The 25,197-nt window shown below is 40.8% G+C and overlaps 1 protein-coding gene across 1 annotated transcript; it reads right to left on the bottom strand.

The window, feature by feature from the left end:
• Positions 1-9,705: 9,705 nt before the first annotated feature.
• serbp1b (SERPINE1 mRNA binding protein 1b) lies at positions 9,706-24,921 on the bottom strand. Its single transcript, XM_039657279.2, has 9 exons — positions 24,561-24,921; positions 22,990-23,179; positions 20,868-21,008; positions 20,715-20,786; positions 18,675-18,749; positions 18,402-18,588; positions 18,262-18,318; positions 14,549-14,779; positions 9,706-10,226 (listed from the first exon to the last, which is right to left on the bottom strand). Exons 1-9 carry the CDS (start codon positions 24,814-24,816, stop codon positions 10,167-10,169), a joined length of 1,269 nt encoding a protein of 422 aa, XP_039513213.2. The 5' UTR covers positions 24,817-24,921; the 3' UTR covers positions 9,706-10,166.
• Positions 24,922-25,197: the final 276 nt, after the last annotated feature.

Here is a 25,197-nt window from a genome sequence, read left to right on the forward strand (position 1 = left end):
CCAGCATATGAAAAGCAAAACGTGTATTTGATACATAAGTTGTACTGTTAGTTTAAACTTCTTCAATTCTTTAAAATGCATGTTTCTGGATGAAAAACATACCATAATCCATGTATACACAGATACCTCATTACTGACCGTTTCTATGGGCCGCTGTAAGCCATACCCCATGTTGGAATGGTCAAAGCTGGTTAGTGAGCACTTAAACAGTAATAGAAAAAATATATAAACACAAGAAAAATGATGCTGTTTCAAATTATTATGCAAGTGACATCAGGATTTAGGTAAAATAAACAATCAGATTTTAGTTTTCCAAAGAAAGTGTTGGTTTTATTTCTCATATTTTGTTTAGATAACTGGTATTAATCTCGGACAAGTTTGTTGAAAAGTTTTCCAGATCTTCTTGGATAAACCTACTTAAAAAAGGTTGTTCCACATTATTAACCAAGTCACATTTCTCATGCAATATAGGGCGGAAGAAAGATCTTTCTGAAGAAAAGTCTTAAATAATGAAGTAGTGCAAAAGGCATGAAAACTATGTTGCATGGAGATGATAAAACTCAAAAGATTTGTGAGTGATTTAGAGCACAGAAGAACTCTGACAGAATCTTTCTTAAGCCTTTATTTGACTAACAAATTAATTGTATAAAAAGTGGGCAGCTTTAAAAAATAAAGTGTCTCTGGAGACCCAAGAATCTCTATTTGCAGGCTGCAGTTGAACAAAGCATATCAGCCACCGCTAACCAAAGCTCACCAAGAGAAACATTTTTTGCTCAATCAGATCACACAAATTGGCTAGCAAAAAATTGTCACTTTCCCTTTTTGACTGGAAGGCTCTCCATGGTTTGAGGTTTCTTGGTTTTGGCAAGCTTCCAACATCACCAGGCAAGCGCTCATCTGGAATCCCCAAGGCCAAGGTGGGTGCACCGGTAGAGTAAAGCCCAAGAGCTGTGTGGAGGGCTCGTGTTGGCGGCCTATGCCCCAGGAGGGGTAGCAGTAGTGATGTAGTACTCGAGTCCGGTCTCAAGACTGATTTCTGCTTTCTCGGACTCTACCCTTCAAAGACTCGGTCTTGACTCGGACTCGAACCACAGTGAGACTCTTCATTTTCAGACTGAGTCCTCGAGACTTTTTTTTTATTGTTCATAAATAAAAAAACACAACACATAACAACAATAATAGTAAAATGCAATGTTGACGAGCATTATTTGAAAATGCCATCCCAAGGTGCAATGCAAAGATACTGCCGCCATCAGTGTCTTCAGTTGCTGCCTGGTGTGAGCGGCGGCAAGATGAGCAACGAGTCTGCCATCATCAAATTTGCCTTTCAGAACCACAAACCGCTGGTGACCATACACCTGCATTATATGACTGACAGACAAGAACGGTTTGACCTAAATGGTAAATGGACTGCATTTATATAGCGTTCATAGACCCAATGGCCACCAAAGCGCTTTACATTTGCCTCACATTCACCCATTCATACATTCATTCATACACCGACGGCGGTGTCAGCCATGCAAGGCGCCATCCAGCTCGTCGGGAGCAGCTGGGGTTAGGTCCTAAAAAAAGGACCTAAAAATCTCAAAATTGAAACTACTGCAGAAACAAAGACACCTTCATCTTGGATACCCTTGAGGTAAGCTAAAACATACCAAAAATTAATTTCAAAGTGAACTATCCCTTTAAGACGTCAAGACGACTGCTCTAAACAATTCCCAATCTAGCTTAGTCTGTAGGCCTAACTGTTGATTATTAACTGGGGTGATATTAAATCATGAATATCAAAACTGATATGTCAGGACAAAATCTTGACTCGGCTTGCTTCCTTGCTTCCTCAGAGCAAGAGTCGGTCTTGACTCGGACTCTACTGAATTTAAAAACCAACGGACTCGGTCTCGACTTGGACTCGACCCTTCAAAGATTCATCTTGACTCGGACTCAACTGTATTTGAAAACCAACCGATTCGGTCTCGATTCGACCCTTCAAAGACTCTGTCTTGACTCAGACTCGATTGAATTTAAAAACCAACGGACTCGGTCTCGACTTGGACTCGACCCTTCAAAGACTCGGTCTTGACTCAGACTCGACTGAATTTAAAAACCAACGGACTCGGTCTCGACTTGGACTCGACCCTTCAAAGACTCGGTCTTGACTTGGACTCGACTGAATTTATAAACCAACGGACTCGGTCTCGACTTGGACTCGACTCTTCTAAGACTCGGACTCGACTGAATTTAAAAACCAACGGACTCGGTCTCGACTTGGACTCGACCCTTCAAAGACTCGGTCTTGACTCAGACTCCACTGAATTTAAAAACCAACGGACTCTGTGTCGACTTGGACTCGACCCTTCAAAGACTCGGTCTTGACTCAGACTCGACTGAATTTAAAAACCAACGGACTCGGTCTCGGCTTGGACTCGACCCTTCAAAGACTCGGTCTTGACTCGGACTCTACTGAATTTACAAACCAACGGACTCGGTCTCGACTTGGACTCGACCCTTCAAAGACTCGGTCTTGACTCAGACTCGACTGAATTTAAAAACCAACGGACTCGGTCTCGACTTGGACTCGACCCTTCAAAGACTCGGTCTTGACTCGGACTCGACTGAATTTAAAAACCAACGGACTCGATCTCGACTTGGACTCGACCCTTCAAAGACTCTGTCTTGACTTGGACTCGACTGAATTTAAAAACCAACGGACTCGGTCTCGACTTGGACTCGACCCTTCAAAGACTCGGTCTTGACTCAGACTCGACTGAATTTATAAACCAACGGACTCGGTCTCGACTTGGACTCGACCCTTCAAAGACTCGGTCTTGACTCGGACTCTACTGAATTTACAAACCAACAGACTCGGTCTCGACTTGGACTCGACCCTTCAAAGACTCGGTCTTAACTCGGACTCGACTGAATTAAAAAACCAACGGACTCGGTCTCGACTTGGACTCGACCCTTCAAAGACTCGGTCTTGACTTGGACTCGACTGAATTTATAAACCAACGGACTCGGTCTCGACTTGGACTCGACTCTTCTAAGACTCGGACTCGACTGAATTTAAAAACCAACGGACTCGGTCTCGACTTGGACTCGACCCTTCAAAGACTCGGTCTTGACTCAGACTCCACTGAATTTAAAAACCAACGGACTCTGTGTCGACTTGGACTCGACCCTTCAAAGACTCGGTCTTGACTCAGACTCGACTGAATTTAAAAACCAACGGACTCGGTCTCGGCTTGGACTCGACCCTTCAAAGACTCGGTCTTGACTCGGACTCTACTGAATTTACAAACCAACGGACTCGGTCTCGACTTGGACTCGACCCTTCAAAGACTCGGTCTTGACTCAGACTCGACTGAATTTAAAAACCAACGGACTCGGTCTCGACTTGGACTCGACCCTTCAAAGACTCGGTCTTGACTCGGACTCGACTGAATTTAAAAACCAACGGACTCGATCTCGACTTGGACTCGACCCTTCAAAGACTCTGTCTTGACTTGGACTCGACTGAATTTAAAAACCAACGGACTCGGTCTCGACTTGGACTCGACCCTTCTAAGACTCGGACTCGACTGAATTTAAAAACCAACGGACTCGGTCTCGACTTGGACTCGACCCTTCAAAGACTCGGTCTTGACTCAGACTCGACTGAATTTATAAACCAACGGACTCGGTCTCGACTTGGACTCGACCCTTCAAAGACTCGGTCTTGACTCGGACTCTACTGAATTTACAAACCAACGGACTCGGTCTCGACTTGGACTCGACCCTTCAAAGACTCGGTCTTAACTCGGACTCGACTGAATTAAAAAACCAACGGACTCGGTCTCGACTTGGACTCGACCCTTCAAAGACTCGGTCTTGACTTGGACTCGACTGAATTTATAAACCAACGGACTCGGTCTCGACTTGGACTCGACTCTTCTAAGACTCGGACTCGACTGAATTTAAAAACCAACGGACTCGGTCTCGACTTGGACTCGACCCTTCAAAGACTCGGTCTTGACTCAGACTCCACTGAATTTAAAAACCAACGGACTCTGTGTCGACTTGGACTCGACCCTTCAAAGACTCGGTCTTGACTCAGACTCGACTGAATTTAAAAACCAACGGACTCGGTCTCGGCTTGGACTCGACCCTTCAAAGACTCGGTCTTGACTCGGACTCTACTGAATTTACAAACCAACGGACTCGGTCTCGACTTGGACTCGACCCTTCAAAGACTCGGTCTTGACTCAGACTCGACTGAATTTAAAAACCAACGGACTCGGTCTCGACTTGGACTCGACCCTTCAAAGACTCGGTCTTGACTCGGACTCGACTGAATTTAAAAACCAACGGACTCGATCTCGACTTGGACTCGACCCTTCAAAGACTCTGTCTTGACTTGGACTCGACTGAATTTAAAAACCAACGGACTCGGTCTCGACTTGGACTCGACCCTTCAAAGACTCGGTCTTGACTCAGACTCGACTGAATTTATAAACCAACGGACTCGGTCTCGACTTGGACTCGACCCTTCAAAGACTCGGTCTTGACTCGGACTCTACTGAATTTACAAACCAACGGACTCGGTCTCGACTTGGACTCGACCCTTCAAAGACTCGGTCTTAACTCGGACTCGACTGAATTAAAAAACCAACGGACTCGGTCTCGACTTGGACTCGACCCTTCAAAGACTCGGTCTTGACTTGGACTCGACTGAATTTATAAACCAACGGACTCGGTCTCGACTTGGACTCGACTCTTCTAAGACTCGGACTCGACTGAATTTAAAAACCAACGGACTCGGTCTCGACTTGGACTCGACCCTTCAAAGACTCGGTCTTGACTCAGACTCCACTGAATTTAAAAACCAACGGACTCTGTGTCGACTTGGACTCGACCCTTCAAAGACTCGGTCTTGACTCAGACTCGACTGAATTTAAAAACCAACGGACTCGGTCTCGGCTTGGACTCGACCCTTCAAAGACTCGGTCTTGACTCGGACTCTACTGAATTTACAAACCAACGGACTCGGTCTCGACTTGGACTCGACCCTTCAAAGACTCGGTCTTGACTCAGACTCGACTGAATTTAAAAACCAACGGACTCGGTCTCGACTTGGACTCGACCCTTCAAAGACTCGGTCTTGACTCGGACTCGACTGAATTTAAAAACCAACGGACTCGATCTCGACTTGGACTCGACCCTTCAAAGACTCTGTCTTGACTTGGACTCGACTGAATTTAAAAACCAACGGACTCGGTCTCGACTTGGACTCGACCCTTCTAAGACTCGGACTCGACTGAATTTAAAAACCAACGGACTCGGTCTCGACTTGGACTCGACCCTTCAAAGACTCGGTCTTGACTCAGACTCGACTGAATTTATAAACCAACGGACTCGGTCTCGACTTGGACTCGACCCTTCAAAGACTCGGTCTTGACTCGGACTCTACTGAATTTACAAACCAACGGACTCGGTCTCGACTTGGACTCGACCCTTCAAAGACTCGGTCTTAACTCGGACTCGACTGAATTAAAAAACCAACGGACTCGGTCTCGACTTGGACTCGACCCTTCAAAGACTCGGTCTTGACTTGGACTCGACTGAATTTATAAACCAACGGACTCGGTCTCGACTTGGACTCGACTCTTCTAAGACTCGGACTCGACTGAATTTAAAAACCAACGGACTCGGTCTCGACTTGGACTCGACCCTTCAAAGACTCGGTCTTGACTCAGACTCCACTGAATTTAAAAACCAACGGACTCTGTGTCGACTTGGACTCGACCCTTCAAAGACTCGGTCTTGACTCAGACTCGACTTAATTTAAAAACCAACGGACTCGGTCTTGGTCTCGACTCGGACTCGAGTCGGGAAAGCTCGCTTTTGACACGAGTCACGTTAAACTGTTTTTGGGAACTCCCAAAACAAAAATAGGAACATTTCAAATGCTATGATAGGGGCTCTTTAAAAAGAATGAATAAAGTTAGAATATTGTTTTAGTCAACACAATCAATGTGGAAAGTGTCATTAATAAAACATTTTGAGCAAAACTCTTAAGAAAATCACATTTTTGTTTAACACTTTGGATCAGATTCAGAATGATAAGTTTATTGAGTTCATCAAAGCTTGCACATCGCTTGCTTATATCTCATCGTGGGTTCGACATTTCGTTAGGTAGTTATGATTTATGTGTGCTGTTGAATGTTTCATGATCACGCTAGGTTAATCGTGCTAAAGCAACTTCTGTGCGCTCCTTGTTTATGCAGTTCATCTTCTTAAATTGGTTTTGGATGCTGCACTCTTTCAAAAGATCTGTAGCAGGGCCCCCTACTATATAACAGTGAAAACACGAAAGCCAGAAAAACTTGAAAAATGCAGGGAACGTGCTTAAAGCATAGTTAAGGAGGTTCAAAATGGACTGTAAATAGACAAAATCAGAGGACCGAAACAAAAGTTTTCTGTCCAGGGAAGCCACATGGAGCCCCAAGCCTGGGAAAGTAGATCGGGTTCTTCTAATGAAAACTGGCACCTAATCCGAATAGAGTTGTCAAAAAGTACCGACTTCGGTACCAAGTTAGTATTGAAATTTAAAAATGTGACGATACCAGCAGTTCCCTCTAGTATTTTGAGCGCTGTTGAATGGATTCTACTACCAGGAGAAGACACACTGTCTTTATACACTCTTGCAAGTTCTGCTGTAAACTTCCATGTGGAGCGTAATCGCATTCCCCCCTGGAGTACAAGACAACCGATATGGTGTCTGCCATGATGACCACATGAGCCTCAAATGTCGTGAAGTCAGTCAGAAATACCACCATCATCTCCAGGCAATTAGTTTGAGCCTCCAAAGACTCTCCAGTATTCATAGGCTTGGCGTCCTGTGCTCCAAAATGCAGCGACATACTCCACCCAATAAAACACCCAGAGTTAAAAACTGGTAACAGAGTTCAACAGCGTCTGTGGCCCTTAACCAGCGATGTTGCAGACGGACAACTTCCTCCGCTGCTGACCCACCATCGAAGCAGGCCCAACGGTACACCGGTGAAGCCACTGCCAACACACCAACAGGTTGTGTTGGATGCTTTCAACGACTGTTTCATGAGGCTGACCACCCAAGGGTGCGTTTCCTGAAACCATCATTAGTCAACTATGGTCGCAAGTTCTGTCGTTATTATTATAGTTTAATGAGTCTGTTTCCTGAAACCACAGATCCAACGAACATCCGCAAACAGCATAACAAAGTGTTTAGAGCGACAGCTCTCGACCTGTGGTTAGAACCAGTTCCTTGTTTGCATGACGTGTGCTCATCTACATCCTTATCTCAAGCAAATTAAGCAAGTTGAAATTCAGCACAATCTATATCTTTTATTTCAAATATAAAAAGTCATTAGTTTGTCAAGAGATTTTAAGCACAGTTTTTGAAGTGTGCATGTGCGAACATGCTCTAGTACGTAAGAAAAGGCCAATGGATGAATCTGGAAATAAAGCAAAATGACTAAGAAAAATGAGAATTAGTCCTCAGATGCCAAGTGTGTAATTTATAGATTTATAAAAGTCTAGCATTCAATCTCAAACAGATTAATTAAAACAAGCTCCAGCAAGCTCTATTACTTCAGCATGCATGTAACGTGACATCATTAACCAAAGTGGTTAAAAACAACAAATTTGCGACAGTAAGGTTTGGGCAAACGGTAGTTCAGCAGCGAGTTCTGTGAAAATGAAAACACACCCCTGGCTAGTCACAACATTTCGCAGATAAAAAAAAAAAAAATCATTATTTCTAAAAGACAAAAGGACAGTATCTTCAGCAGCTGATATGTTTTTTAACAACAATGTACAACTAGGTGTGCTGGGTCCTGCTGGGAGTTGGAAACCTGAATAAGGGCCAATTTTTGCTGCACCTCTGGTCCTTCTTGTGTTTCCCACAGAAATAAGTCAGTCTCAGTGCATCTCTGAGACACCGCCTAAATATACGTGGGTCACTTTAAATGTATTTATTTACATGGCATGAAGATGAAGTGGTTCATTCTTAATTCTGCCTGAACATGTTTGCGTTTAACCAACTGTTTATGGATGACAGTCTCACGTATTTCTATTTTCAAACGTTCCATAAGCATCCAAGCGTCAAAGAGGAGGGGAGCCTGGAGAAAAGTTAGGTGGTGGCCAGAAAAGCCTCGGGATAGTCCAGAAACACCTCCACCTTGTCAAATTCAGGGTCCGCCAACCCATTGCTTTGGGGGTGCAGGGGTTAATGCGGGGTCTCTCGATCAAACACGTTGTTGCTATGCAGCTCCTCTGAACTGGCAGCACATCTCCTCCACCAGCTTTCCATCTATCATTTCCCTAAGATGGATATTTGACACCGTTACCGTCTACTTAGGTTGGGGTGAACTACAGCAGTACCTCACAGCAGTCCCAGTGTTATCAAAACAAGTGTCACCAATTTAAATCCTCCTCTCGCTACACTCGTGACTGATAGAGCCACGTTACTGCTATGATTTAAAAACACACAAAGTGCTTACAATCTTTAGAACTCACTGCACTCTCCATTATCAAACACAATCTGCAAACTATAAACAACATTTGTATTGTTGTTTTAATGCAGAGTTGGGAGCTAAACACTATGGAAAAATATTTCTGGATCCAGCATTAATGTGACTCGTGTTTAATACTGCTAAGGACAAATTCAACAAATGTTTAAAGACATGTTCTTCAGAATATGGTCTTAATTCACCAATTTTACTGCATGCATTGACTAAACAAGAGATCCCCTGCTGATATTCTTGGGACCAGACAAACAGGTAACAGAGAGAGACAAAAGCAGAGTATTAACAAACCGGAAGCATGGACTCAAATATAGTGTCGTCTTCCATTTTATTGTCCCTCCTACGAATACAGACTACATCGGCCATCACACTTGGAGGTCTTGCTATTTCACATACACAAGAAGCTGGTTCCAACTTTTCTTTTGCAGCACACTGTTGTCCCACCCTGAATTACACATTTTTCAGAAAATGCAAGCAGTAGTGCCATCATAATAATAATTAAAAATAAAAACACAGCAAAGATCACAGAGGGAATAAAAATAAAACAAATGGTACTGATGCAAATAGACCACGTGCTTAGTAGCTATATTTCAAATGTCACCAAAAACCTAAGTGCAAGATATGTCAACAACCTTAGCTAGAGAAAACTCACTAAAGTCAAACAAAAATTCATGTTAAGAGGAACATGACTTGCTGAAACTTACCATCCAAGCTCAGGAAAATAAACGTATGGCAGATGAAATAAAACAGGTCATCTCTCTCTCTCTCACACACACACACACACGCACAACACATCACTTATGTATACAGTTCTGAAAGTGGTCCTAAGGTTTCTAAGAGATGAACTTGTATGACTTGAGGACCAGCCTGGATCTACATCGAGCCCTGGGTGATTTAACAAGATAAGGAAGTAATCTCTCTTGAGGAACAAAGACAACTACGCATACTAATATCACAGGTCCCGCAAAGGACGACAAAACACCAAAGCAAGATCAAGACGACGCATTTGCTTCTTGCTACCGGTCAAGAAAATAAAATAAAAGAGGGTAGCTTGACCGTGGAGCTTTCTTTCAAAACATTTAAAATAGTCAATATACATTACTCATGTATATGTTAATAGTAAAATCATCACTACAAGTCTTGTATTCTCACTTAGTGGTGAGTGATGGAAAAAAAAAAAATAGAAAGAAAGAAAAATCTGCTTTTGGTAGAGCCATTGAGAGAGTGAGTGCACTCAATTACACGCGGACACCGCCGTGTCCCGAGGGAAGCTTAAGCGTTCACAACACACTTCAACTTCTATCTTGAAAATGCATACATTCAAGCAGCAATAAAAAAATATTTATGGCGAATGCATAATCTCTGGAAAAAAGGGAAAAAAATACTGTATGAACATCCCTGCTATCATGTCTCTAAATACAAAACCTCTACCCATAATTTGCTTCAGTGTAACAAGAAGTCCTTTTTGTGTTTTTCCGCAGGTAAAAGTCAGTTCTCAGTGTATGTATGGATGACAGTCTCATGTATTTCTATTTTCCGGTTTCTATGGTCGAACGATCCATAAGCATGCAAGCGTCAAAGAGGAGGGGAGCCTGAAGGAAGGTTAGGTGGCGGAGCTGAGGTTTAAGCCAGGGCCGGAAAAGCCTCGGGATCGTCCACATTGGGAACAGAAACACCTCCACCCTGTAATCAAATGTAAAACAAGTATTAACTGTAGAAATCTAGATTAATCATTGTTGAAATTACAGAAGCCATTTCTTTTCTTGCTATAGACGTTATTCGATCTTCGTCATCAATGTTTGCGGCGGCCATATTGTTGACATTGAAACCACGGAAACTGTCAGTCTGTCAATGGACAAGCGAGGTAGCGTTGGGATTATCCATGATATTATGATATACATGATTTTTTTTTTTTTAAAAACAGCGTGATGGGGTTTTAAACAGCAATTCGAATCTCAGAGTTAGTTTTTATGCGAGATGAAGCTCCCCCTCAACTCAAATCTGTGGACAACTAGGGGCAGCAGGACAGATGTCATGTCAGCAATATAACCGTGGTTAGCTACTTCCGGTATTTGCGAATAAGGTCTATATTAACATTGAGGACGAAGACAGCATCAGGTTTATTAGGCTGCTGTCACTTTAAGAGCTGCACGTATCCAATACACTGTTACACTAGAGCTGTCGCGGTTATGGAATTTCCCTTGCGGTAATGTTGAGCGGCTCAACAGCGCGATATGCGGTATTACCGCCATTTATTTATTTATTTAATTTATATGTATTTGTTGCTATAGAAATAAAGTTTATGATGTAGACAAGAACGAGGACATTTTCAGTAACCAATGTAACCGAAACTACACAGCGTCTACAGTATGCGCATTGAAAGACTTTCATTCAGCGCGCATATTGTTATGACAACGGACTTTGAGCGAGTCGAACACATTTAAAAAAGCTGATTCATTAAAAGAGATGTAAAGAAAGAAGATGTTACTTATTTTTAACTTTGAGGTTCAACTTTTCAAGGCTCAGCTGAGCAGCAATGCGTCGCATGGGCAACGCTGAAGCTGATGCTGCACTTATGACCCATATAGCATTGATTCAATGCGTGACTCACTGATTTTATTTCCCCGTGGCTTCCTTGTGCTGTGGGATGCTGACTAGCGCTGTTGCTGACGTGCATTTATGGGAAAATACCCGTTAAAATGATGATGCGACAAATATTTTGCTTCCCTTTGACACGACAAGCTTATCACGACTTCAAAGACAGTCACAGACGCAGGTAATTGCACGCGCTCTGCCGATCTCTCTCATTCACTGTCTGTGTGAAGCCTGTAGGCTATACATCACCATGATAAACAGTCTTGGTATCATTATGAACTTGTTTAACATTCAATACACATGCATTAAGTTCAAAACAAGAAGGGTATGGCCTTATAAAAAAAATGTGAATATCACGGTTGCTGCGGTTGTGTGCAATCCTCTGCGGTTGACATGTCAGAAGCGCGGTACTACAATATTGCGGTTACCGCAACAGCCCTATGTTACATGCGTTTTCTTTCTCAACTGTTCAGTCTCAACCGATTGTTTCACAAGGATACTTGCCTATACAGGAATTGTGAAATGTTTTCGTGTGAATTTGTCCAGTGCAAGACGACATGAAAGAACTCGATTTAATAGACTATTCAATGCTGTGTGAGAGAGCTTTTCTGGACACGTGTTTGGGACTTAAAAACGGCATGTAATTACTGTCCTGGCTTCCAGTGATAATGTAGAGCAGGGGTTCCCAACCTTTTTTGTGCCAGGGACCGGGATATTTATAGAAAAAAAAATTCCAGGGACCAGCTGTCAATTTGAATGCCTCAATTTTAAGATGCATCGTTTGGATTTGGAACATATCACTGTGTAAAACAATAACAGCCTATAATTTATTTGCATATAATGAACTAGGTGGCAACAAAGGCTAGTTGCATACCAATCTTTTTAAACTTTCAGAAGGCTTCACAAAAAGTTTCTCTTTTCTCCCATTCAATTAGGTCTACTTCAAAAGCAACTCACAAAGCACTCACTCACTAGCAGGTGCATAGACGTTGGAACCCCCACCCCCGGCCGCCCCCTAAATTCACATAACATGTGTTTTCATTGTGTATCATGCAATTTATACGCAAAAATTTGTTTTTACGTGCATTTGATACGCAGAAAACTTAAGAATTGGTCAGAATTATGTCTGACCCATTCCAAATGTTTTCCGATATATGGTGACCCAAGCACTGATGGACCAAAGAGCACACATTTCGACATGTGCAGTAAAAACTTGAAATATAAATTGTCAGAAAATGCATTTTAATACTAATATATTGAAAAGGCTGTTTATATAGACCAGTGTTTCTCAAACTTTTTCAGCCCAAGGACCACTTTATCTTCCATTTTTTTTCTGAGAACCACCTAACAAAATCCCACTCTAACACCCCCCCCCCCCCCCAATAGGGTCACATAGGGTCAACTGATATAGGTTGATTTTGCCTATGAATAATTTTTTTATTTACTGAAAGCTAAAGCTTGGTAATTAAGTTTATTAACCCTTTCACACGTAAGTTTAAAATATTCTAACTGACCCCCCAGCGTGAGTTTTTCAAGGCGGCCGTTATTTAGAACTTGCCACTTTAATGTTTCCATGGTGACGCGTCTTTGCTTGTCACGTGACACAGCACAACCAAAACAGAGCGCGGAATGAAGGATGATCTGTTTTTGTGTCATTTTTCCTCTTTTGTTAAAAATATTCATAAATGTATTAGCTATAACATGAAACACTGATATTCCGATTGTCAAATATGTGCAAGTGGATGGGTTTGACATTGTTTAAACATCTTTATAAAGATCGCGTTAGTTGAGCTTTTAGTTTCTTTTTCAGTTCAGAGAATCAGATCTGTTGGATTTACAACGTCAATTCCTCCACTTCTCACGAAATACATGATAGTAAGTGGCTGGTGAACTGGGAGAAGAATAGGGTCAAATGTAGAGCTACTTACACAATGTGTATCTGATATGAATAAAACGTGTTGTTGTCTTATTATAACTGAAAAGATTATTGCCGCTTCCATAGACATCAGTGTATTTTACAAACTCAAAATCATTGTTTTGCTAAAACTTATGTATATTTAAATGTCTGAAACCTAAAATAAACATTGAAAACACTCAATAGTTGTGTTATATGACAGCTCTGAGTGCGTTTGTCTCTGGCTTAGCGCCAGCCAGCGCGCGAGAGCAAGTTTGAATTTAGCAGTTGCTGACGTGAAGCACTGAACATTCTAATCACACCGGTGTGATCGTACACTCCAGGGATCAGCCAAGAAGACTGATCACACTGGTACGTGCGAAAAAGTGACGATTTTGTAAACACTTGCCTAGTTTAGGTCATCTTTTCGCGGACCACTAGGGGGCGATGGCGGACCACTAGTGGTCCGCGGACCACACTTTGAGAATTACTGATATAGACAAAGTTCAGACAAAGTAAACATCAGTCGACGTGCGTTTTTACATTTAATATGAGGGGAAATAGACATGCATGCGTGACACAAAAAATCTTTAACTTTTAGGTAGCAAAATATTTTTTTTAGAAAATTCTACTAGACTAACATCACTCATAAATCCTGAAATTTCACACATCTCTTGAGTTTTATTAAAAACCTTTAGGTAGCTAAATATATTTTAGTAATTCTGTCAATTACACTAAGCCGGATTTCATAGATTTCATTGAAGGTAAATTGGACACTGACGCCCACAGACGTGAAGTTGGGGGCTGTCCGGTACTGTCAGAAATAGTTAACTCTGTGGCGATACATGTGCAAAACTAATCATAAAGTCAACCAGGATAAATAACACAGCCTACTAGGCCTATATTAGTAACAGTTTCAGAATACAATAGCAAACACACCGTGATTTCAAAACTTGCCGTTGAGCGTCCAACTCACGTTTCTTTCTTTCGAAAAACTCCTCCGTTTTGTCTTTGAGAGTTGGGTGTTTGGTGGTTAAGTGCCGCTGCAGTTTTGACGGTTTCATTGCTTGATTGGAGAGTTTTTCACCACGAATTACACACAACGGATTTGACGCCACGGAATCGCCTGTTGTCGTGAATCCATACCTAATGTATGAGGTATCGTATTTACGATTGAAGCTTGACTTTTTCTTTCTCTATATTTCAAGTTGGTCATCGCCTTTCCTTTTACCGGAACTGTCCGCAATGAAATTAGCCATTAAAGTCTGCTGAGCCCGCTTATCTCTCCACATACTTCTGTCACTTCAGCTGCACGTACCGCGCTCAGTCTGTTTAGATATGACGCGTTGAGAAAACAAATGTTTTCTCTTGGTTCATGTAATCAGGTGTGACTTATATATCAAAATAAATTCATATCGCAGGACCAGCCAAGCTATGAGAGCAAGTAAGACTTGTAGTCCGGAAAATACGGTAAGCAGAATCTGTAGCAAACAGAGTACATGTCTTTGTTGTTTACCTTCTCAGATCTGCCTCCGCCTCGGCTTGGGCGTCCACCACTGCTGCCGCCTCCTCCTCCTCCGCCTCCACCTCCTCCTCCTCCACCACCTCCACCACCACGGCCTCCACGTCCTCCACGGGAACCTCCACGGCCACGTCCTGGTCGACCCAAGTCTCCGAAGTTTATCTCCAGCTGGGATGTGATGTCATTGGCTGGCTTACGGAAGTGGTGTTCTCCACCTTCTTCAGCCTTTAAGAAATAATATTACAGGAAACAAATCCATCATTCCCAATTTCACATGATGAGAATTTAAGCAAATAAACTATGACCACAGAGCTGACCCCTCAATTAGACATGTGCCAGTATTCGGAAACGTGTTAAATCGCGGTAATGAATATGCACGGTATTGTTATTGCGGGCACTTCAAAATACCGTGAAAAATAATAGATTCGAATTTAGTCTTTTTTTTTATCCCTTTATTTTCAATTTTCATGAAGACAACCCACATGCACAATGCCACCAAACAATAACTATACAGTAGTACGGCTAAATATATTTCTTAAGCAATATCATTGTACATGTTACATTAGGCTGAATACTTAACAGCATTTTAAAATTAGAACAGCCCTCCCCCCACAATATTGCAATGATTGTAGAAGGTATCTTCAAGTGCTCTACAAACAAATAGGCAAAGAATAAACATACACAGTTTTATCCAAGTGAATGGCAACAACAGGAATCAAAATAACATCGAATTTAGTCTTTTAGAATGCGCATTAGCTTATTTTCCATCATAAGCATCACAGGCGCCTTTCAGGCAGGACGCGGGACTATACGCATGGAACTTTTGTTGCTTTGTCACCCAAAGCACGCTGTGTGATGCGAGTGACGTACAACACAAAAGCTTTGCGCCGTTACACTACTCTGACTATTTTAACGATGTCATTGATAACTTTTGGGCTGGCCAGTTTCAAGGAGGAGTGATCCAGCTCACAGATTTAATCAAAAATATCTTATTTTGTGTTCCGTAGATGAAAGTCTTACGGGGTTGAACAACATGAGGGCGAGTAATTACTGACAGAATTTTGGGGTGAACTAACCCTTTAAGAGCAACAGAAGAGCGCTCTTTACTGTAAGGTACGTACGTATCCATTGACGTATCCGAACGAACTACAAACTTTCTAGCGAAGTCTGTGTCAGTTTTGCTCAGCAGCTAGAGTGTGAAAATGAAAATTTTACCACCCCTTTAAAAACTTTAATGTTAGGTGTGATTAATCGTGATTACAGAAAAATATGTGTGATTTTTTATCAACTGACAGCACTAATTAAAATACAAATATATATATATATATATTAGTGTTGGGCGATATGCTCCATTTTCATATCGTCCTATCGTCAGCCTGTGAGATCGGCGATACACGATAGTATCGTGAGGGGGCGGGGCTAACATTTGATTATTAACTTGATTATTTAGCCTACTCATTAATTTGCTTGTTTTATTAGCCTACTTCGTTTTATATACGAGAATCTTTTTTTCTATTTTGCTAGCAAAGGTGGAGTGTTTATTAATAGGATCAGGTTATTTCCTGGTATAGTGAGGTAAAAAAAAAGAGATCCTCATAATCCTTTTGTTTGTCAACGGGAAATTTACGGACACATTAGCCTATCCTCATACCGTTACATGCAGCATTTTGACTAGGGCCTATTTCTGCACGAGATGAAAACACGTTTTAATAATTTCTTGGGTCAGAAAAAGTCGGAGTTTGCGATATGTGCCCCCCTACCAGTGCGCTCTCTGCCTGGATGCACTTCAGTAAGCACGAAGTACGCGGGTTAATGTGTCTTAAATGCCGATAGAAACAAGAGCAAGGGCCAAACGTAAAGGAAACGTTTACATGACCACATGCATTGTCAAGTTTATTCAACATAATCATGTTAAGAACGTCATAGCATGTAAACGCGCTCTATCTCTGAAAGTGAAAGTAAAAACGGACTGCTTTCGGCATCTGCATTAACGCCGCGTTCCCTCAGAGACGACGATGATAACGGTAACTATAATACTATTTTAGTGATATTATTATTAATACTATTTAGTAATTGTATTGTTTTTAGTGTTAGTGTCATTAAACGGAAACAAATACTGACGAACAACGATGCCGTTTTCATCTTGGATCTGTAGGAAATTTAATTTTGCGTCTGTTAAAACGAGCACACTTGATAATTTGTGAATGGATCACCTTGAAATTACATTTTGATGTGGGATGTTTTTTAGTCTGTTTTAAAAACATTCTCTTAGAGGAGTCCTCATTAGTGCGTGTGTTGTTGCAATTGTTATGAGGTGATGTCGGTGTAAATTTAGACAAGGCAAATTAATTGTAGTTCCTAATATTCATTTAATAACAATACTAGCTTTATAATAATAATAATAATAATAGGCCTAATAATAATAATTTAATACATTATGGTAAAACGAGACAATTATCGTATTGATATCGTCAAAGGCATCTGCCATCGGCGATATGTCAGACTATCGTCGATACACGATACTATCGTCTATCGGCACAACCCTAATATATATATTATAACAAATGGAAGGTAAGAAACAAGGCGGACCATTAGAGCAATGGCATGCTGTCATCGGGGTAGGCAAACTAAATTACCAAGAAAATCACTGTAAGAGTTAGTAAACCAGAGGAAGAGGAACAAGAAGCTTGCAAGAGAGTGAATTTTGATTTCAAAAATCAGCATGACATTGGGTCTCGTTCATGAAACAGAGAAGAACGAATTTGTGTGTAAATCGTGTTTAAAGTGGTTCTGGCATAAACTTTCGGATTCATTAAAATGTTGGTATTTTCCACATGTTAGTTGGTACGCAAGAAATCTACACCAGCTCCCAGCCACGCGTAAATGGTGCACATTAATAAGGCTGCATTAATTCGCCTTAATCGTGTACATATTTAAACAGCATTTTGAAAAATAAATTTTATATAGTAATTACATACGGTTTTTCTTTTTACTTTTATTATGAGAGCCAGTAATAGCAGATCTGGTGATCGATGACGGTCCTTCTCCAGTTTTAATACGATTTTTCCGAAGTGAACTAATTTGTTTTTTGCTGTCAAGCTTAATGTCGAACCATTTTCTTCTCACTTCTGGGACTGTTTGATTAACAGATGAAACTCCAGTAAATGCATCTGTAATATGCTGCCAAGCTTCCTTTTTTTAGGACCTGATAGGCCATGTGCGTTTAAAATAAAATGTGGCGTTTTGAATGAACTTCTGATAAAACCTCCATTTCTGCATAGAGAAATCATTCTTTTTCATTCGCATTCATGTTATTATATGCCTATATATAGATGTCAGTCGGATATAATGGGTGGGATTTATGGTAATTGAGAATGAACGTGCACGCGCATCCCATTTACGACTGGTTGGAATTCATTAACACACACATTTCACTATCACATCTGACGTTTACGAAGTATTTGTGAATCAGGAGAAGAGTTTTCAGGAAGGTCTCTTTACGCACAAATCACTCTCATATTTACTTGTATATTTACGAATGTTTCATGAATGAGACCCAATGACTGTACATGGCCTAAGATTCTTGAATTCTGGCAAAGTACTAATTTAACTGAGCTTTAGTTTAGGATAACCACATATACAAACTGAAAAACAACTTCAAAAGGTGATCGAGAGGGTGACCTCCAAACACAAATCTAGACAAATACCTTGTGGAACGAGTCGGGATCAACATCTCCAGCTTCAATCACAGCTCCGGCATGCCGCTGGAAACACAAAAGAGCAGAAATAAGTCTTGGAACCATAAAACGACCGAAATTTACAAAGAAAATGGGCTAATTCCACGTACCGTGCCAACTTCCTCACTCTTTGACTTGTGCAGTACGTAGCCCTTCTTCCACTGACCGTCGTTACCTTCGTTGGGCTTGCGGATGTTGAATTCGACTTTGGACCGTTCTTTGTCTTGCATGGCCTTCCATTCATCCAGTGTCATCTCCTTAGGGCCTTCCTCCTTCACCTCCTCTACTTCATTCTCCCTACACACACACAACCATCCAATGACATGCTTTTGTACATGAAGCATTTCTTCACATCAACTTATCGTGAACAGAATGGCACTCACTTGTTTTCGGAGTCGACGGGGGCGTGTTCTTCACCTTCAGGAGCGGGCTCAGGTGCAGCAGACTGATCAAGCTCACTGTCAAATCAGACACATACGGTATTAGATCTGGTGGACCTTTGAAATGATCAAACTAAACCTTTTAAACATTTTATACATGTACCCTGAATTTGGCAGTGTTCGTTTCACACTATGGTAATGATCAGATTCATAATATGGTAATGATTAGGCGTTACTCATATCTAGAGCACAAGCGGGACAAGTTTCATGTCAAAATGTTATACTTGGGGTTGAATATATAAATATATATATAATAACATAATTTATTTGCCTTCCCAAACACCACTAATTAGAATCAACAAGAGTCACATCACACAAGCGGTTGAGGTATTTTAGACGATCTACAACAGGCGGCCCACGGGCCAATGCCAGAAATCATGTCTGTCCCGCACCCGCAGACAGATTATTTTAATGTCGCCTGGTTCTGAAATAGACGCATGACAGCAACAGTTACTCACAATCACTTCGTCTTTAGTGATTTTGCCTTCAAAAATTTTTGCAGAGATGAATTGAGAGCTTTTAATTTGAAAAGTTCTGAAAGACATTCAAAGAGTGTGTGGATTGCTTCATTGCAGACAGACAAAGCAGCTTTGCATTCACAAAACTAGGAATCATGAACGCATTGTTGCCTTTTCACTCTTCTGCCCTATTTTCATGGTCAACTCTCCTCTTTAGACTCTTATGGCGCTTTTCCACTGCATGGTACGCAACAGTATAGCTCGCTTTATATGGTACCTGGTCTGTTGAGGTTCCAAGCGTACCGTACCGGTACTAAAATGTGACGTGAAGCACTGCAGATCACTGATTGGTCTGACAGAATCGTCACTACCAGCGTCGTTGTATTTGCGACCAATAGACATCGGCACGAGAAACCAAACCTGCTAGATTTAAATAGCCAGTAAAAGCCACCGCTGTTATCGAACAGTCTATAATCCCACCCACTTTAAAGCTGTACTAACTGCAGTAGGGCTGTCAATTTTGAGAAAAATCAAATCCAAACGGTTATCAAATATCATGCAATGTATTCGAATATATTCGAATTTCTACGAGCTTTAGAGCATCCGCTCTTGGATGAGATGGCAAACAATAAAATAAAAAAACAAACGGTCTAATCATAGACTGCAAAAAATGCGCTAAACATGACATTTTAAAAAAAAAACGAATAGTTTATTTATAGTTTGAAAACGGATATTTCACGTTATATTCGAATGCATATTCGAATAAAAAGTGACAGCCCTAAACTGCAGTGGAAAAGCAACCGAGCTAAAGCGAACGGAGCTGTGCCGTGACGAGCCGTGTCGTACCACGCAGTGGAAAAGCGAAGCGAGCCGAACCGTGCCGCGCCGAACCATACCGAGCCATACCAGCAGTGGAAAAGTGCCATTTTCTCTCACCAGCTAGCTTAAATTAACATCACTCTTCACGCAATTTAATAGCGTACCTCCAGCACACAAACAACTAAAAAAACATAATGCAGTTTAGTATGTGAGGATGCCATGGAATAATTCTTAGTGTAAAACTAGGCTACGTCAAATAATTATTACAATTAGTTGGACTCTACACGCAAATTAAAATGATACAGACTGAATGAAGATACTTGCCAGGTTACATGTAATTTCTGCTTTATTAATGTATTTCAGTGTAAAACCCGGACACACAAAGTGGCTTTTAGTTAATTACTGTCCTACTGCAGGATTTAACACAGAATAACAGCTCACTACCAGTTACAAAAGACACTGTTAACAGTCGGTCACAGGTAATTCTAGTTGCATTTTTCATCAATGCATTTCTTAAATTATCATTAGACTATGTTCTGGCCCACCATCTAGTGGCGAATATTTTTTTTTTGGCCCTATGCCAACCTTACTTTCCGACTCCTGATCTACAATATTTATGTAAGACACATTGGACGAGCTTGAGAGTCAAGTTCCCAAATAAGCTGCTACAACCCGAGCCTCCAACAGTTCCCATCTACAATCCTACCTGGTTTCTTCCTTCACATTGCCCCAGTTGTGCGGGCCACTCCCTCCGCGCTTCTCCTCTCCTTTCTGTCGACTAAGACATGAAAACATTCCAGTGAGACTAACGCAACAAGAACCCCTTAAGCATTTGTTATTGCTGGCTTCTCACACTTACGATTTGTCATTGCCGCTGTGTCTATCAAAGTCACGTTTGCCCCGGGAATCAAAACCATCTCCGCGTCCCATACCTCGTCCCCGGCCACCTCTGGCCCCGCGTCCTCCTCCACGCCCTCGAGACGGCTTATCCCCGATCGGCCTGAGGACAACATTTATGACATTTTATGACAAAGAACACTGGCAATCTTTAAACATGCTTAGCTATTCATCACATGGGGTTTCAGTGGATTTATTTACTATAATGGTTAAACAACTTTTTGAGAATCTCAACCAGACAGACTCTACAACACTGGCTCGACCAATGGCATGAGTTTGGGGAGTTTGACTTCCTGTCGGTCTAACCAATGGCAGATGCAGGACTTGGACATTTTGAAAATCTATTTGGTGACATCAGTTGTTTTGATGTTTTGTTTGGTTTTTCTAAATGAAATAACCCTCACTCAGCAAGGTTGAACAATCTCTCAACTAATATTGTAAGCTATTTCAGTACATTACTATAATATTAAAGTTTAAAATGAACAAAAAGGCGTCCACATTTAAATGTGTTTACTTGTTATTTAAGTTGTTATAAAAGTTAACTTGTTATTTAAGCTTAATTATATAATTGTTTCTAATCCAACTTGTTTTCATGACAGAATTTTTCAAAAATACAATGAATAAGACATTACTATCAAATTAAGTAAAAAAAACATGTAATAGATGTAATAATTCAGTAATATAGTGTAATACATACACTACCGGTCAAAAGTTTTAGATCAGTAAGATTTTTTATGTTTTTAAATGAAGTCTCTTCTGCTCACCAAGGCTGCTTTATTTGATGAAAAAAAAAAGACAAACAGTAATATTGTGAAATATTATGACAATTTAAAATGACTGTTTTCTATTTTAATATATTTTAAAATGTAATCTGAAAGCTGAATTTTCAACATCATTACTGTTGCTGATTACACATCAGTTTTCAGTGTCACATGATCCTTCAGAAATCATTCTAATATGCTGATTTTAAGCTCAAAAAACATGAATTATTATTTTCAATGTTGAAAACAGTGGTGTACCATTTTCCCCCCAAAATAATATGATGAATAGAAAGTTCAAAAGAACAGCATTTTTTTAAAATATAATCTTTTCTAACATTATAATATTATAACTCGTCATTATAAAGTAATTTTCCAACACATTACATATCCTTCACTCTTTAAACAACATATAAACCTTTTAAAAAATAAGTTTAAAACAAATGCTTACATTCCATGCTAAGTTCATAGACTCCCCTGTCATTTATTAATGTTCTACATTGAAAACAGACTTTTATAAGACACTTATTTGCCCTTTGTTATATTACTGCTGCAGTTTTAAACAAAAAAATCCAACTGGGTGAACTAAGCTACACTACAGCAGCAATGTTTTTTTATTCAGGATGCTTGCGTGTGTGTGTGTGTGGGGGGGGGGGTGTTTATTTCACATGCTATATTTGCATCTGTTTGTTCACCTGATCAAAGCTTTCATTTAAAAGAGTAAATGTGTTTTTTGCTCGCTTTCAGACCTCTTTATTTATTGATGTAGAACTGTGTTGTATTATAATTGCAAGGAGAAAGTGTTCAAACAGTTTTGTTCAGCCCCCTTATAAATGTCAAAAACAGAAACAACAAAAATATCAGTTCTGTATTCAGTTGTCGGGTACATACACATGCAAGTTATATGAAGTCAATATCAGTCGATCTCTATTCAAAATGGCATTTACTCTTTGAATTTCATTATAAAATTAATAGAATTTAAAAACTGAAACTTTGTTTTATATCAAAAGTAACAAAGCTTATTGGGAATATTTGACGGAAGGCAAGTTATAAACAAATGTTTAGTAAAGTTTTGTTCTCACGTCACCTGAAAACACCATAGACTAAAAGATAGTCAACAATTGAAGAGGATCAAAACCTTTCATCAAAGTTAAACGTGAATTTTGAACAATACCTGTTCTTGTCTTAAAAAGCGAATAAAAATTGTCCTATTCACTTCAAATGTTGACTGCTGTATATAGGTTCAATAAAAATGTTGATAGAGCGTTATAGTCCACCCAGACCTAATGCCGTCAGTTACATTGGTATGATAATATCAAAACTCACTTGTCCACAGAGAACTCGCCACCCTCTGGCTTTTCATCAGCTGGTTTATCAAAGCGTCGCTCACGAGGAGGTCGTCTCTCTGGCCGCCGGTCACTGGGACGTCCCTCGCCTTGACCTCCTTGACCCCCGGGGTGCTGGGAGCTAGCCTGACCCGGCTGGCCCTCCGGCCTCCGCCCGACTCTCCTCATTCCTAAAACAGAGATTCAGACATTCAATAAACACGGGTGAAGAAGCCTCAACACGAAGAACCTGTGAATTTGATTCGAACAACTCAAAGAAAATGAGGAACTGATTTTATGATTTATTCTTTTTGATCTGACTGCTGCATGTGGCGCCATAATATAATCCATACATCTATTTCAATCATTTAAGCATACAGTGCACAAGTTGTGGGCTGGCGGGGACCTTGAAAGAAGTCTACAAGTTCACTTCCACTATATGTAAAAAATAAAAACACCAACCTTTATATGCGAACACACAAGGGTAAGCAAATGATAAAGGAATAGTTCGTTTCATGTTCACCCAAAAATTAAAATTCTGTAACATACTCGCATTAAGTTGCTCCTAACCTATAACGTTATGAGTTTCATTCTTCTGTTGATCAAAAGAACATATTTTAAAGAATGTCGGATAACCAGACGGTTGACATCTGGCATCGACTTCCATAGAATTTGTTTTCCTACAACCAACATTCGTTAAAATGTATTATTTTCTGTTAGAGAAGAAAAACTTGTACAACTTGAGGATGAGTACGTAATGGCAAAATTTTCATTTATGTGTGATCTATCCCAATAAAATGTGGGTGAGCTAACTGTTACTCGTTTTAAGTGTTTAGCACGAGGTCACAATCGTTCATGAATCAATCCTAGTGATGTTTTAAGACACATTTTCACTTACTAGTCAGGACTTAAAGCACTAAGGTGAGTTACAGATACTGTCATTTCAACCAGATATATATATAAAAAAAATAATAATAATAACCTTAAATATGACAATAAGAAATGACACATCAGACAGGTGAACACTAGCCTCTCTCCTTTACATTTTCTCCAAGAGCACATCAGCACGCTGTGAAGTAAAACATCACATTATATATTCACATAGGGCTAGCACAATTAGCATGTAGCTATGACAGCTACGCAGTTATAAATAAAGTGAGGATGATCAAATCACAAACAAATAGAGATGTTGACATGTCAGAGGAAGAAAGCAGGTGAAAGACACGTAGGCTGAACCTCACTGGGGGCATTTCGCTCTCAAAACATGGTGTTAGTGCACATCAAATGTCGACAACAACACCACCAGCAGCAGCAGACGCTCCATGTTGACTTCACTGCTGTGTTTATATGCACACGAGCGCTTCCTCGATAGCCCTGTCCCATAACCCACTGAGCTGCCTATCTAGACAGCATTTTTTGGCCACCACATGTGCGTTACGAACTCGTTTATGGCGCGTTTGAGAGGTTCGCGTCAGCATTTATCAGACGCGTTGCGATTTGTTGGTCCTATTATATCCAAATATGTTGTCTAGGCTCATTCGGTTTTTATTTAGTACTGAAACTTCTACATACCCTCCTTCTTAAGTGGCACAGGGGCCTGGATGTCTTCTTTCTTCTCCTGCGTTGTGTTTTTCCTGTCTTTCTGGGACTCTTTCTTCAGCTGTTTAGCGGCTTGAGCTGCCGTCTTCGAGCCGCCCGACGCGGCCGCATCTTTCTTCTTGTTTTCGGCCGCCTTTAAAATCTCGAACGGGTCGGATTCGTCGTCCAATAGCTGGTCGAACCGATTGGTAACGACGCAGCCGAAGCCTTCTTGCAGATGCCCGGGCATGATGGCGCCCCAACAACGGGATTCTCCTCCGATTCTTCGAGCAAACGGCTCACGGTGGACAACCACAAGATGGCCAAGGAAGACACACACACCTGCTTCTCTTCCGGCGCTCTCAGTATCCGGGACATTGCCGCTCTCGCGACACATGGGGGGTGTAGTTCTACATGTGTACTAGCAGTGTGCAGTTCACTCAGGCAGAATTGTCAAGCAAGCATGTGTGTGATTATGGTTATGGTGATTATGGTTCACCATAGTGATTATGGTTATTTTGAACCGAACTGAATCAACACTGACTGAACTGCAACTTTGTTACATCATTTTCCTGTTATCACTGTAAAGCTCGGTATTGTAAAAAGGGCTATAGAAATAAAGGTTATTTGA

The sequence above is a fragment of the Pimephales promelas genome, chromosome 5 (genome assembly GCF_988280905.1).
Source record: "Pimephales promelas chromosome 5, fPimPro1.hap1.1, whole genome shotgun sequence".
NCBI lineage: Eukaryota > Metazoa > Chordata > Actinopteri > Cypriniformes > Leuciscidae > Pimephales > Pimephales promelas.

What these genes read in the sequence shown, in the direction of transcription:
- serbp1b (XM_039657279.2), bottom strand. Translation starts at nt 24,816, where the DNA reads ATGCCCGGGCATCTGCAAGAAGGCTTCGGCTGCGTCGTTACCAATCGG. An exon ending in CACAGCGGCAATGACAAATC is followed by an intron (nt 20,787 to 20,867) that starts GTAAGTGTGAGA and finishes TTCATGTCTTAG; the next exon opens with TCGACAGAAAGGAGAGGAGA. An exon ending in ATCCCGACTCGTTCCACAAG is followed by an intron (nt 14,780 to 18,261) that starts GTATTTGTCTAG and finishes TATTTCTTAAAG; the next exon opens with GCTGAAGAAGGTGGAGAACA.